Source organism: Pangasianodon hypophthalmus, chromosome 4 (assembly GCF_027358585.1).
Source record: "Pangasianodon hypophthalmus isolate fPanHyp1 chromosome 4, fPanHyp1.pri, whole genome shotgun sequence".
NCBI classification, from domain to species: domain Eukaryota; kingdom Metazoa; phylum Chordata; class Actinopteri; order Siluriformes; family Pangasiidae; genus Pangasianodon; species Pangasianodon hypophthalmus.
In genome coordinates this window covers 10,636,321-10,649,518 of record NC_069713.1, presented here as the reverse complement: position 1 = coordinate 10,649,518, position 13,198 = coordinate 10,636,321, and the positions used below count along the sequence as shown (strand labels likewise).

The 13,198-nt window shown below is 40.6% G+C and overlaps 1 protein-coding gene across 6 annotated transcripts in view; it reads right to left on the bottom strand.

Moving 5' to 3' along the window:
- clcn3 (chloride channel 3) overlaps positions 1 to 13,198 on the bottom strand; it is a 41,398-nt gene that overhangs the window by 5,458 nt on the left and 22,742 nt on the right. For 4 of the 6 annotated variants that reach the window (XM_034303758.2, XM_034303760.2, XM_034303761.2 and 1 more), the window contains 12 exons: positions 9,806 to 9,975; positions 9,303 to 9,402; positions 8,566 to 8,753; positions 7,344 to 7,466; positions 6,978 to 7,184; positions 6,783 to 6,863; positions 6,432 to 6,684; positions 5,609 to 5,901; positions 5,185 to 5,371; positions 3,771 to 4,169; positions 3,399 to 3,615; positions 1,058 to 1,133 (listed from right to left, as the gene is read on the bottom strand). In XM_034303758.2, the coding sequence (XP_034159649.1) occupies positions 1,058 to 1,133; positions 3,399 to 3,615; positions 3,771 to 4,169; positions 5,185 to 5,371; positions 5,609 to 5,901; positions 6,432 to 6,684; positions 6,783 to 6,863; positions 6,978 to 7,184; positions 7,344 to 7,466; positions 8,566 to 8,753; positions 9,303 to 9,402; positions 9,806 to 9,975 (2,294 nt within the window). The remainder of the gene's footprint in view (positions 1 to 1,057; positions 1,134 to 3,398; positions 3,616 to 3,770; positions 4,170 to 5,184; positions 5,372 to 5,608; positions 5,902 to 6,431; positions 6,685 to 6,782; positions 6,864 to 6,977; positions 7,185 to 7,343; positions 7,467 to 8,565; positions 8,754 to 9,302; positions 9,403 to 9,805; positions 9,976 to 13,198) is intronic. The other 2 variants (XM_034303762.2, XM_034303763.2) reach the window with 1 other exon arrangement.

The window sequence follows — 13,198 nt, the reverse complement described above, 5'->3', positions numbered from 1 at the left end:
GAGATATGTATCTGAGATACGTATCTGAGTTACGATTTTGTGTGCTTTAAGAGTACAAATGCACAGTACACAACCATGGGCTCTACTTAAGAGTGGGCGATACAGCCAAATTTATCATATTCCCAAAGTCTTACCTCTCAGCATACACATTCTATGGATACACTATCTCTGCAATAGTAGAAAATAGGTGGCTTTTCAGTTTGTTTTTCAATTGAGTTGTACAGGTTATAGGTCACATTAAAGGTGGGAAAATTTCTGAAATTATTTATCTTGGTCTCATTTTTTTTTACATCACAGAAGCCTGGCATTTTAACAAGGGTGTGTAGACTTTTTATATCCACTGTATATGTGTATATATGATATATATATATATATATATATATATATATATATATATAAGGATAAAATATTAGCACACGCTTATCTGACCTGCAGCCGGAATTCAACAGTACTGTGATAGAAGGCAGAGTAACTGACATTCTGGCCAATCTTGTCCAACAATTAGGAAATGCCCACAAGACTGAGAAAAGCCCACATTTTTTTTTTGTAGGAACACCTTTGCAAAAAGTACCATTTTTGGGCAAAGAAATAAGTTATGTTTTGCTGAGCTGCGATAGAAACCATGTACCGCCCACCACTAGCTGTACACTGCTGCTCTGGTCATGTACTACAAACTAATCGCTGTAGCAGTAATAATCCTACACTGAAGGAACACCACAAGGTCAAACCAGTGACACTCTACATCCAGGTATTGATAAATGTATTCTCAATTATCTGACAGTTCCCCAAGATTTCATTCTCTTTATCAGATATACTCCTACTAAATCACAATGGGACACTGTATTAGTCTTGCACTGTGACCTCGTGTAATACTTGCGAGCATCATGTTCCCAAACACCGAATTCTGGGAAAGTGGCTGTAGGGAGGAGGAAGAGCTACTTTCCGGGGAACTGCCCGCTACTGTCTTTTCTGTTTTGTCCACTCAAGTTTCATGCATCCCTCCTAAGAGGCGGGGCCTAAAAGCTCGAGTGGGCGTGATATGGGCGGGGCTAATCACCAGGGGCTCCGTGTGCTGCTTGAGCTCCTCCAGATGCTCTAAAATATTCTTCTTAGTGATGATGCCCAATACAATCCTGCAACACACACCGTGGCGACCGTCACTTAGCAAAACACTCACACAGAGACAAACTAAAAACACAACACTAGAACTAACAGAAAATAAATAACACAGAACAGCAAATAATCAATCAACTTAAGATTAGCAAAGAAATTAATGCAAATAGTTATAAATCTTTAAATTATTGAACAAAAGAAGGGTTTTAAAAAGAAAACTGGCATGCTTGATGAGAAATTAAATTTATTTACCCAAGATGCTCGCAAAGTGATCTCATGTTTTCAAAGTGTACCTTAGCTTTTCCAAGAGCTTGCATGATCTCTAATGCATGATGTGGACACAAGGAGGCGCTCTATTGCATAGGGCAGCTGATTTGAGTCAAGACAGTGAAAAGCTATTGCGGACTGTGACTGGAAACCATCTAGTATACTGTGGGGCCTTCTGCATTTCTCCTTCAAACCACACCACATTGCACACTCTCAAAGGTCCATGTTTAACTGCTCCTTAAAACAGTGAAGGTGGAGGAAGTCACATGACTGAATTAGTGTCATGGAGGTACTGACAAGTTTGTGTGTGTGTGTGTGTGTGTGTGTGTGTGTGTATCCTGTAGCACGGACCAGGTTTGACCAAGTGCAGAGCTGAACCCATCAGCAGAGGCGCATGTGTGTGTGTGTGCGCGTGTTTGTGTGTGTGCGCGTGGGTGGGTGGGGGTGTGTGCGTGCATGAGTGCATGTCTGCAGATGGTTGGTGTATCTGTTAGTAGCTATAGAAAGGGGAAATGCAAAAAGTAGATATAGCTGCTGGACTTTTTCTAAATCTGCAGCTGTATTTAATTACCTGTGGAGTCTACAGTAGTTTCTCTTGCACCATGCAAATTCTGCCTCATTGTACCAACAAGTCCTTCAACCAAACCTGAGCCAAGTTGCTGAGTCAAGTTTGGAAATGCTTGGTTGGTAAAAATGTAATATACTTTAACCAAACAAGTGCAGTTTTGTAAAATTTCCAATGCCTCCACTGTCATTTTGTGCTTAAGGTCCATTTGCTGATCCTCAAATATAAAGCTACCAGGACAAATCTAGAACAGGACAGATTGGGATTATCTGTTTAATTTATAAAGACTCTTTATTGTCTGATAGCACCACTGTGTTTGATGACAAGGTGCCGGTGCTCATACAGCAACTCAGTCTGTTTCCACTGGTTTGAGCAACAGAACATTACATAATCACATGTGGGTGGTTGCTAAAAAAAAAGGGATAAACCTTTACCAACCGTAGAGGACTGTGCAAGTTGTACTTATTTTACCATTAAAGGTAAAACCCTATCATGTCTATACACAACATAGGCAAAAATTACATACTGGTTGACAGACAATTTATAAAAAAAAAAAAAAAAAAAAAAAAAAAAAAAAAAAAAAAAAAAGAATTTAGTGCTTTTACCTGAGTGTGTAACTGCTGAAATTATGTTTCTTAGCTTTAGCATTTCAATATAGTTTTACTGCATTGCAAAAATAGCTGGTCATGTCTTCCTCAGATCACTGACTCACCATTACGATATTTATTTTGCCATTCTTTCAACAATAATATTTTAGGTTAAGTTGGACAAGTTACCATTTCAGAAAAATTGTTGCCGCCCAGAAGTCCCTGACATCACTGGTTCTTTAATGGTTCCAGTTTAAACATCAGCCGCTCATTAGTGGGAGAAGAGCTAGAGAATTTGAGTTATGAGTGATATTTAGTACTAATCACCATCTGGGGCCTACTGATGTTCAGCAGCACGTTCTCAAACCGCTACATTCAGTAATATTATGTAACTATTCTGTTGCTCACGTTGCCTTGCTACTTTTCTGGTAGTTTTCTAATAGTGACTAGATTAATGTTACAATCTCAGATGTCTTGCCAATTATCTGAGAAATTTCACTAGAACTACTGGCTACTAATCACCATAGTAGCAGATGTCCAGGAATTGAGGAGTAAAATGTCTCCAGGGTTATAACTCAAGTCCCTGCTACTGGACATCTGAATGAGCTGGGTTACTGAAAATCTGCAGCTCTATACGTCCTAATAAAACACCATGCACACAAGCTGAACATCACTAAAGACATTGGAGGGGTAGAATTGTATTACAGAGGCAGCTTGCTGACCTCCTTGTTAGCCAAACATCAGAATTAACAGCGCACTCCAGCATTTTTGGAGCTAATCAATTACCAACCAACCTGCAGGACTTGTTTGCATTGCCCCCACACTATAGGACGCGTGTGTGACCCCGGTTCTTTTCTGTGACTCACCCGTTGTGCGTGACGAGGCACTGGCGCAGGCCAAGCTTGCGGAAAATGTCCACGACAATCTCCATGGGCGTGTGGTCTGTGACGGTGAAGGGACTCATGTCCAGGATGCTGCGCAGCTTCAGAGGACGCGGGCTGTCAGCAGGAAGCGTTGGGGCATGCTGCGTGAAATACACACGCGAGTTTAGCACGATGCCTTCCTGCTTCCTCCGTGCGTTCTCTGTAGGACAGAATGAGAGAAAAAAAATCATCCTTTTGTTTTAAAGCATCCTAAAAAATACTGTAATCAAATCTTTTATAATTATATAGACCACTACAATCATACTTTAATTTCTTTTTAAATTTTTTTTGACAAGTGACGTGTGTATATCTCACCTATAGCTATAGTGATGTCCCTGCGCAGCGCAAACCCCACCAGTCTCTGGGACTCTTTGGAGACGATGACAGGAAAGCCGTTGTAGCTCGTATCATTGATGATGGTCTGCAGTTCTCCCAGTGTCAGGTCATCCTGAGTTAGCACTGCTAACGGTGGCTCGTTACGTCGCGGCCGCATCACCTCGCGCGCTGTCGTGGTGTGTGTGAACTCTTCTTTCGCATCCAGGAATGGGTAGCCGTTGAGGCGGATGTGGGCCTCGTAGATGCCCTCGCGCCCGAACGCGTCTCCCACCCACTTACTGGTCATCACTGCAGCCATGAGGGGCACGATGTACTCCAACCCACCAGTCAGCTCAAACACAATGACCACCAGAGACACAGTCATCCGCGTTACACCACCTGAGATATCGCACAGCACAAAAACATGAACACGACCGTTCCAGATGAACATGCCTTACCAGATGCCAAGATGTTTAACCTCAGTGATCTTCATAGATGTATCTTGTCTGGTGCAATATCATAATTTTATTGTAAACTTGAGCATTTCAGATTCAGTTTTATATATAAAAATAATTGGTTATATTTTATAACTGGTAATTAGCTATATTTTACATTTCTTACACTACACACTTGAAACACATCATCCTGTGTTCACACAGGAATAAACTTTGTTATTTAACCCGTCCAACACACATCTTAGCTGAACTCCAAGTGGCTTCTCATTCACTTTATATGCTCACTATAGTAATTATCACTACAAAGACATGACTCATTTCACCAAAAGGTTTAGTTTAGATTTTTCTTTTTATAATATACATCAAAATATCACAGTTTGTTAATAGTTAATATTTTGTCAACTGTTAATAGTTTTGAACTGTTAAATTGCTCTAATGAAAATTCATTTATTAATGATGGATGAAAATTATATTTTTAAAAGCAAATATTATAATGCAGGCTGTGGAAATAAAAAAAAAACTGCTTGGTTGCAATTATTTTATTAAACACTCATTTCATGATTTGCAGTCGTTTTCTAATAATTTCATTGATACACAGTTTCTCCCTCCTTTCTCTCTAACAGTGTCTGAGTGAATGACCGCAAAGCTGAGTCTCTGAACAGATTATTCTGCCAGCCCCGGTCTGGTAAATGTGATGTGTGAAAATATCTCAGATGGTTTGTTAAGATTGGTGTTTATTTGCACAATTAACTCTACAGACAGCAGCTGATTGGGTGGTATCTGGTTTATATTTTAAGACCAAGTTTAAAGCTGGGGAACTAAACAAATCTATTTTTCCCTCTCAAAGACGGTTATGTTTGATAATCTAAAAGACGTACTGTTATAAATATCCTGAGCTCTCGTGCACACACACACACACACACACACACACACACACACACACACACACACACACTTACCCAAGCAAGCTGCAGCTCCTACCATGGCATAGAGACCCGGAGTGATGCAATCTGCACCCACCTCACACCACTCCTTAAACAGGAACCAGTCATGGTGGTAGTAAGCGAGCTGCTCCACAGCAATGCCCACAATACGACCCGCAATCGCCCCAATCGCCATGCTGGGAATGAACAAACCAGAGGGAACCTGTCACAGGAACACACACACACACACACACACACACACACACACACACACACACACACACACACACACACACACACAAGCTCTTTTATGCAACCAGATTTATGCAATGAGTATTAAATAGCATGTGATCGCACTGATTACAGTGATGCATGTTATACTAAAACAAAAGTGCACAAGAATATAATATAAAATAATATAATACAAAAGGGTTTACAAGGAGGAATGCATCATTATTACCTTTAAGCCAAAGGTGAAGATGGTCATGATGATCTTAAAAATGAGTGCCAGGCTGAGCTGCCACATGGCAGAGTAAACCCCAGGAGTGGTGGTGGCCTCCGTGCCCTCTGGATATGCCTGGCTCCCGTTCATCTGGCTGCGATACTGGCACAGCTGTGATGACTCTAGCGGCCCGCAGTCCGTGAACAGCTCCTTAATCAGCTGACTCGTGTTCTGCCGTGTGTATGGGTTGGGAAAAGCCACGATAGCTGTGATGACTGCCACCGTGATCACCTCCAGGACTGGGTACTTACCTGGAAAAATCACAAATGGAGGATATTACAGTGATCCACTGTAAAGCATAGCGTGGAACAGGCTTTAGATTGTAATTAACCACAGGCTACCATGGTGTTGTCATGATACCATTCAACTGTGCATGTTCTTTAAAGCCAAAAGTAAAATTTGTGAAACCTTCTGAATATTTTTGTTCAATGGTCTAGGAAGATAAGTCATAATGCTGGCAATTGTAATGAGCTTAATAGGAGCTGCATGGTGTTTAGCTGCTTATGCTACTGCTTTGAGCAGCTACACAATTAGAATCAATGGCAATAAAGATAATCACTATCTATGACAATATCTATGACAATATTTCTGTGTTGTGTATAGACATTTAACTATTTGATACTGAATGGTAAAATAAGTGCTCAAAGCCTGAGGTAAAAGTTGTAAAATTCATCATAGTTTTAATTTAAGTTGTTTGTTAGTAAATTCCCAAATCTTATTAAATGACGGTTTATTCCTCTAAGCAAACACTGGCACGTGTCAGCGGAAAAGAGGCCCTTACCGAAGCGTGTGGACTTGCGCCGGCGGCACCAGGCAATGTTGGCTCGGATGAAGAAGGCGCCCCACAGACCACCAAATACACCGAGCAGGATGAAGGGGAAGAGCTCAAACAGGTACCAGGGTGTGTGGTACTCCACATAGAACAGGACCAAGCGGCTGTTCCCAAAGGGGTTAATGGAGCGAAGCACGAACGCTGCCACCAGGGCAGCGAAAAACGACCGCCATAGGGTCTTCAGCGGGAAGTAATAACTCACCTAATTCAGAGAGGAAACGTTTATTTTAGAAGCCCCACGTGTGTGATATTAAGTAATTAAATTATTAAGGTCTGTTAAAAGTTCTCTGCAAATCTTGCCTCCTCAAGACTGAAGAGAACTCCTCCAATAGGAGCTCCGAACGCCACGGACACACCCGCAGCTGAAGCTGCAGACAGCACCTGTGCAAACACACACACGGTAATTATTAACACTAAAAATACTTTACCACTTGTAAAGGTCACACGAGTGTGTGACAGATACAAGGATGAAGTGTTTGTATGATCGGATGATACCTCTCGTTTCTTGGCCTCGTTCTTGCTGTACTTGGGGAAGAGGTATGAGAAGATGTTGCCGCAGCAGCAGGCCACGTGTACCAGCGGGCCTTCTTTCCCCAGACTGAGTCCTGATGCCACGGCCAACACCAGAGTAATGGTCTTTATCATCAGTGTCCATTTGCCCAGGTAACCCCGGATTATAAACCCGCTCAAGATGGTCTTAATCTGAAAGTGAGAGAGTGATGATGAGGAAGAGAAAAGGAGTGAGAGATGTTATTAAAGGCTCTTAAAGGTGTAAGCAGCAAACTCGTTGAAGAAAGATCATAAACCCTCTCGAGTCTGGCGTAATGAATGCAGAGCGTCTGTGACATGTGGAAGACATACCTCAGGGATCCCAGAGCCACAGGCGTACGGGGCAAACACTTTGACCAGAATAACAGCCAGGAAGGCAAAGGCCAGAGCCCAGTACGTGTACATGAAGTAGTTCATAATGTAGGAGCCAGGACCCTGAAACACATCACACACCAGAATATACATCAGATTTATAGAGAAGTGAGGGAAGAAAGGGGAAGAAAAAAAATAAAAAAATCACCCACCCATTAAAGATGCATACAAATGTTTTAATTCTCACTTTTTTTAAATGATTTTTTACATTTTCAGTTTTCAAGAAATATTCAGTTTAGTTTTAATGTGGTTAAGTTGTTAGTTTCTACTACTTTATTTTTTTGATATGCTCATTTTTCATAAATCTTCATTTCGTTTGTAGTAATTTCAGTTCTGGGGACAGTCTGAAAGTTAAAGAGCTAGTCAGAGTTAGAGAGGAATGAACAGATACACACTGCACACATATATGCACATGTATAACATCCTCAGAGCGAGCAAAACACATTGCTAATGGGCTAACAAGTAAAAACGTATCTGACTGAATGCAACACAGGTAAAAATAAATCATGATATGGTATTTTTGGGAAAATCAAACATTCATTTTTTTAAGTTAAATATGTATGGCTGTCAATACATTTTCTTAATTTATGGTATTGCTTTTCTTTCAGTTTATAAAAAAAATACAATAAACACAGTAAGTTTTTGTTAATTGTACAATGCCTTGCGTAAGTATTCACCCCTTGAACTTTCACACATCTTGTAGTGTAACGAAATGGCATAAATTGAGATTATATGTCAAGAATCTACACAAAATGGCCCATATTGTTGAATTCAGATAGAACGCAGTTTCCAGTCCAAATCATGACTCCAGTCCACCATGAACCACCTCCAAACAGTAAAACTATCAGCCCAAGATCATTTTATTGATTAGATGATTAAAATAACCCAACCATTACTAAAATAATTTGTGAAATGTTATGTATTTATTCTTAATTTTTTTTTAAGGGAACAGCGTACGGAAGAAAATGCATTATTTACTGAGTATTATTTCATGTGAAGACATTACTTCATTATACCAAGTCTTTTTTTTTTCTCTTATCCTACTGGGTCTTCCTCAGTGGACAAACACACATCTAACTTAAATACTTTAACAATACGTTTCTATTGGCAGCTACCAGTGAACAGATTGTCCACATTTATTTATTTTCTATACGGTTTTCACCTCGGCTTGGCCCAGGATGAGCTCAGCCCACGTTTTCCACTGTGGACACTTGTCTCTCTCGGCGAACGTGGTCTCGTTGGAGCCCCAGCAGCACTGCTCATGGTTAAACCACAGGGCACTCAGACACACACCCTCCTTCAGGTCATTCATCCAGTCAGCAGCAATGTCTATCAAACCCGCCAAGGCACCTGAGAAAGGGGACCGACAGAGAGTGAGTGAGAAAGAGAGCAAGCAGGAGAGAGAAAAGGACAAAGATAGAGAGACAGGGTGTTTAGGAGCAGTACATCACTAACAAGCATGAGACCTGTACGCTTAACCGCATATCATTAACAGCGACTGTTCATGAGGCTCGTGAGAGATTAACAGATGAACTTGTCTGTGCTTCTCTGGCTGTCTGACAAAAATACTTTTTTCCTGACATGAAATATTACACAGGAATACTTATTTTCTACTGTACTCAGAACAGATCAAGAAATCATAATAAATGTTCATACTCTTCACTGTTAACGCAAACCTGCTAGCTAGCATAAGGCAAATGAAAAAAAAAAATCAGAATTAGACTCCTGCTCAGAAAGGTTTGTTAATAGGATCATCATGTGATAGAGCTTAATTAAAGTTCAGTGAGTGTGAGTGTGTGAGTCAGTGCACCAGCTGCTGTCTGTCTGCCTACGTCAAGGTTTCCAACACTGTAGCTCCTTAGAGTAGTTTGTGTGTGTGTGCGTGTGTGTGTGTGTTACCTGAAGCCAACCCTGTTAATGTCACCACCAGCCACCCAGACCAGGCATCATACAAGCTCTTTGTGAACTCCCATGCTGACTCCTTCTTCTTACTGTTAATCTACACAGCAGAGAACACACAGGTGAAACACACACACACACACAAATCCAATTATTTCTGCATGATTATTTTAGAGAATCTGAGGGTAAAAAAATGAAAAACATTATCTCCTCAAAGCCTGAGTGGCTGAAAAGGCATACAGTATGACATTAGTGGACCAAACAAGTGCAAGTCTTAATCACAATAATTAAGGAATAATTATGTAAATTTTATACAATTATGCAAATAAAAATTACATAATAACAGAATATATCATACATAATGTTTTAATGTCCCCATAAGAACAGGAATAGTTGACAGTTTTGACCACATTGTTATCCTGTGACCGTGTTTGACATTTGGCAGGTCTCCACAAGGAAAGCTGCGTGTATGAGAAAGAGAGAGACCCAGCGCGGCTCAGTACCTTGCGGTGTCGCTCGCGGTCTTTACACTTCTCTCTGACCCAGTCGATGGTGTGGAAGTCGTCGTAGGTGCCCACTCCAGGAATTGGCTCTTCCAACAGATCCAGGAGGTGGGTGGAGCTACTCACCCCTCCAGCTCCGCCCCCACCGTTAGACATATTGTAGGTGGAGCCTGTGTAACGAGAGAAAGAGAGAGACTGATAAGTAATGCTGCACTCAGCTAGAGACCATAACTCATAAGAAAAAAAACAAAGAAAACATCCTCTCAACATTGAATTCCTCAAAGGAAACTCAGGAAGGTCTAATCAGCTGCGAGTTCAGCAAGTGACATCAAATCAACATTACTGCTCACAGCAGGAACAAACAAAGTAGCACCTCTTACCTTTAAATGAGTTATGCTGTATATACCCAAGTATTCGTTTCAGATCAATCAACCTACAGACATATTCGCTTGTTAAATCTATAACACTGACTATACAGTTCGCAGTTAGCTGGCTAGCTTGTTGCTAACGAAAGACAAACACGAAAGTCTGCAAGGAGGTCTAAAATTACATCATTCCGAGCTCAGACTTCCCACTTCCGAGGTCGAATGTTTGTGTGTGTATGTGTGAGTGAGATTGAGAGAAAAAGGAACTTAATGAAGAGGACAAGAATTTCCAAAAAAGAAGTTATCAAGATGGAAAAAAACAGGAAGAGAAAGCAGAACAGGAAAACTGCATGTCCTTAGAAAAACATTTAATTGGCTAGACAAACAGAAATTCACTAAAAAAAGCATTCTAAACAAGTGCTCATGTGTAGGGAGCATGAATAAACACAGAATAAACAGTACACTTCAAGTACTCGATTTTGCTAGCATTTCCACATCGCTGTGTTTTTAAATCAGCAGCTCCAGCTCTCCAGTCTCAGACCAATCAGTACACAGTTCACCACTCTAACTAATCACAATACTGTGAAAAGGTATGGCTCTGCTTCTGACAGAATTTACATTTAGTTGGTGTGATACTGGACTTGTGTAAAATGATTTTTCAAGAAATTGCAAAATAAAAAGGTCATTCCTGCATTTATTGCATCATAATGATGATATATTTCCTATCTAGAGATGTCAATAGAATTTCTTTTCCAATGCCAGTACTAAATAATCGAGTCTGTGTATGAGACACAGAAGTTGTTCTGCTCTGAACCACACACTGGCAGCTGTAGCTCTGTAAGCCCCGAGTGCTGCGCGTGCAGTAATGAGCTAATCAGCTTTTCACTGCTCTCTGGATCGACCGTAAGAGCTGAAACACAGCCCTGTATCACGCAGTTGTATTTCTACTACGCTCTTTATTACACTCAGCACTTCATCACACTGCAGTCTGATTTACTTAATTAAGCTTTACTTTATACGAGTTTAAAAGCACTGTTTGCTTTGTCATCCCCTTTCAGATTGTGAAAAAATCTCATAAGAAAGTAGAACAGAGGCCACAGGACTTCCTCTACTACATACACATGAACAAACACATGCAGTGCAAGAACATGAAAAGTTAAAGTGACTAGGGAGTAAGAACCACCATACCCCAAATGCACAGCTGTTATTTTCCTGCTTGTGTTTGAAAAAAAAGGAGTGCCAAGTATGTCTCCTAAGTCAGCAGTTATTCGCACAATAAGGATAGGCCCTGGGTATGGATTTGTTTTCAGAGTCATTCTGCTCGATGAAGAAGTACTAATAGAAACCAAACAAACTTAAACTCGCATCCACTGTTTAAAAACAAAAATGGGATGAATGCAACATCCAAAGGCTTGTTACAAGGAATTGTCAATTTCAGCAGCTCTGTTTCCTCTCTGAGAAAAAGAAAAGAGGAAATGAATAAAACAAACTGGCAGAGGTGAGCTAAAGCTGTCTGCAGTTCAGCTGATGCAAGCTGCTTCTTTCAGATAGCTACTGAGAGAACAACACACTTTATGCTGACTGTCTTAATCACTCACACCCACCCACCCACCCAGCCATACACACACACACACACACACACACACACACATATACACACACACATATACACACACACATATACACACACACACATATACACACACACACAAAGAGCAGAGCTGGCCTAAAGGGGTTATGCTGAACATCATGGCACAGGGAAAACATGGAAAGCCACAGTAGGCTGAGACAGGACCAAAATGAGGAATCTGGAGCTGTGAGGCAGCAATGCTACCACCACCGTGCAGCTCTGAGCTGTGAAAAACTACACTCTGAAACATTCGTTTAAATCAGGCACACAAAGAGTTGGTTAATAGCAGTCAGTAGACTACCATCAGTCTGTGGAGATGGAAGTTCAAGCTGGGGAACGATTTTCCAGTTTGCACTGTGTGTCATTGTGTCATTTTCACACACAAGACTTTCATCAGCTCTGTCAGCATTTAGTTACGATCAGGCATGAAGTCAAAATAAAGGAAGCTCAGGAAAATGTACAAAAGATAAATCTGCAGTGCCTTCCGTCCACAGTAGGCTATACATTCAGTAAAAAAAAGCAATTCACAGTCCCTTAACACTTAATTTTAAACTATTTTTTCCATTACCTGACAAACAGCTAGTGTATTTAACGCACATCATCTCAGAGTGTAGGGATAATTTTACAAACCAAAGTGCATTTAAATACTCATTTCTGATCATTTCTCACAGTGTTTATTTGAACAATACAAAGAAACTACCACAAAGTTAAGATAACGGCACAGTTAAGAGACACACTGCTAATTAGGCTTGTGCATTATAACGATTTTATCATCCCTACGTGATATTACACTACTACAGTATCCAGTGACATTTACTCCAAGTATATTATACTATCAGACCTGCCAACCTTCACACATTTCTCGCGTAGGTTTGCTGCAGTTCCAGACGGCACAGCTGGTAATATTATTACACCCTCCTGTTCTCTCCTTACACCTGAAATGGTGGAAATGTTCGTTTTCCTGTCTTTTTTAAGCCATCAGTTCTGCATGACTAAATCATTTATCGCTATAATTTAAAAGACAATCACGAGCAGGGAAAAATGAACATCGCACAAGCCCGCTGCTAATATTTTTATATAACATGAGAACACACACTCAGCTTAATTTAGAAAATGCGTCAAAACTCCTAAAAAAGCAAAGCAGCAGGGTGTCTCTGTTACAGAACGGCAGACAGAACAGACACAAACATCAAACGTGCAACTACAACAGCGCAGCAACACTGAGTGTTAAAGAACGTGCCTCAGCTCTATGGTATTTACTGTCAGCTCCAGAATTATTGGCACCCTTGGTAAAGGTGGGTTTTAAAAAAAAAAAAAAAAAAAAAAGTCTGTCTTTGTGTTTAATATAAACAGGAATGTTGTGACACTTGTGAGTTTTGTTTTGTTTAATATTCTAAG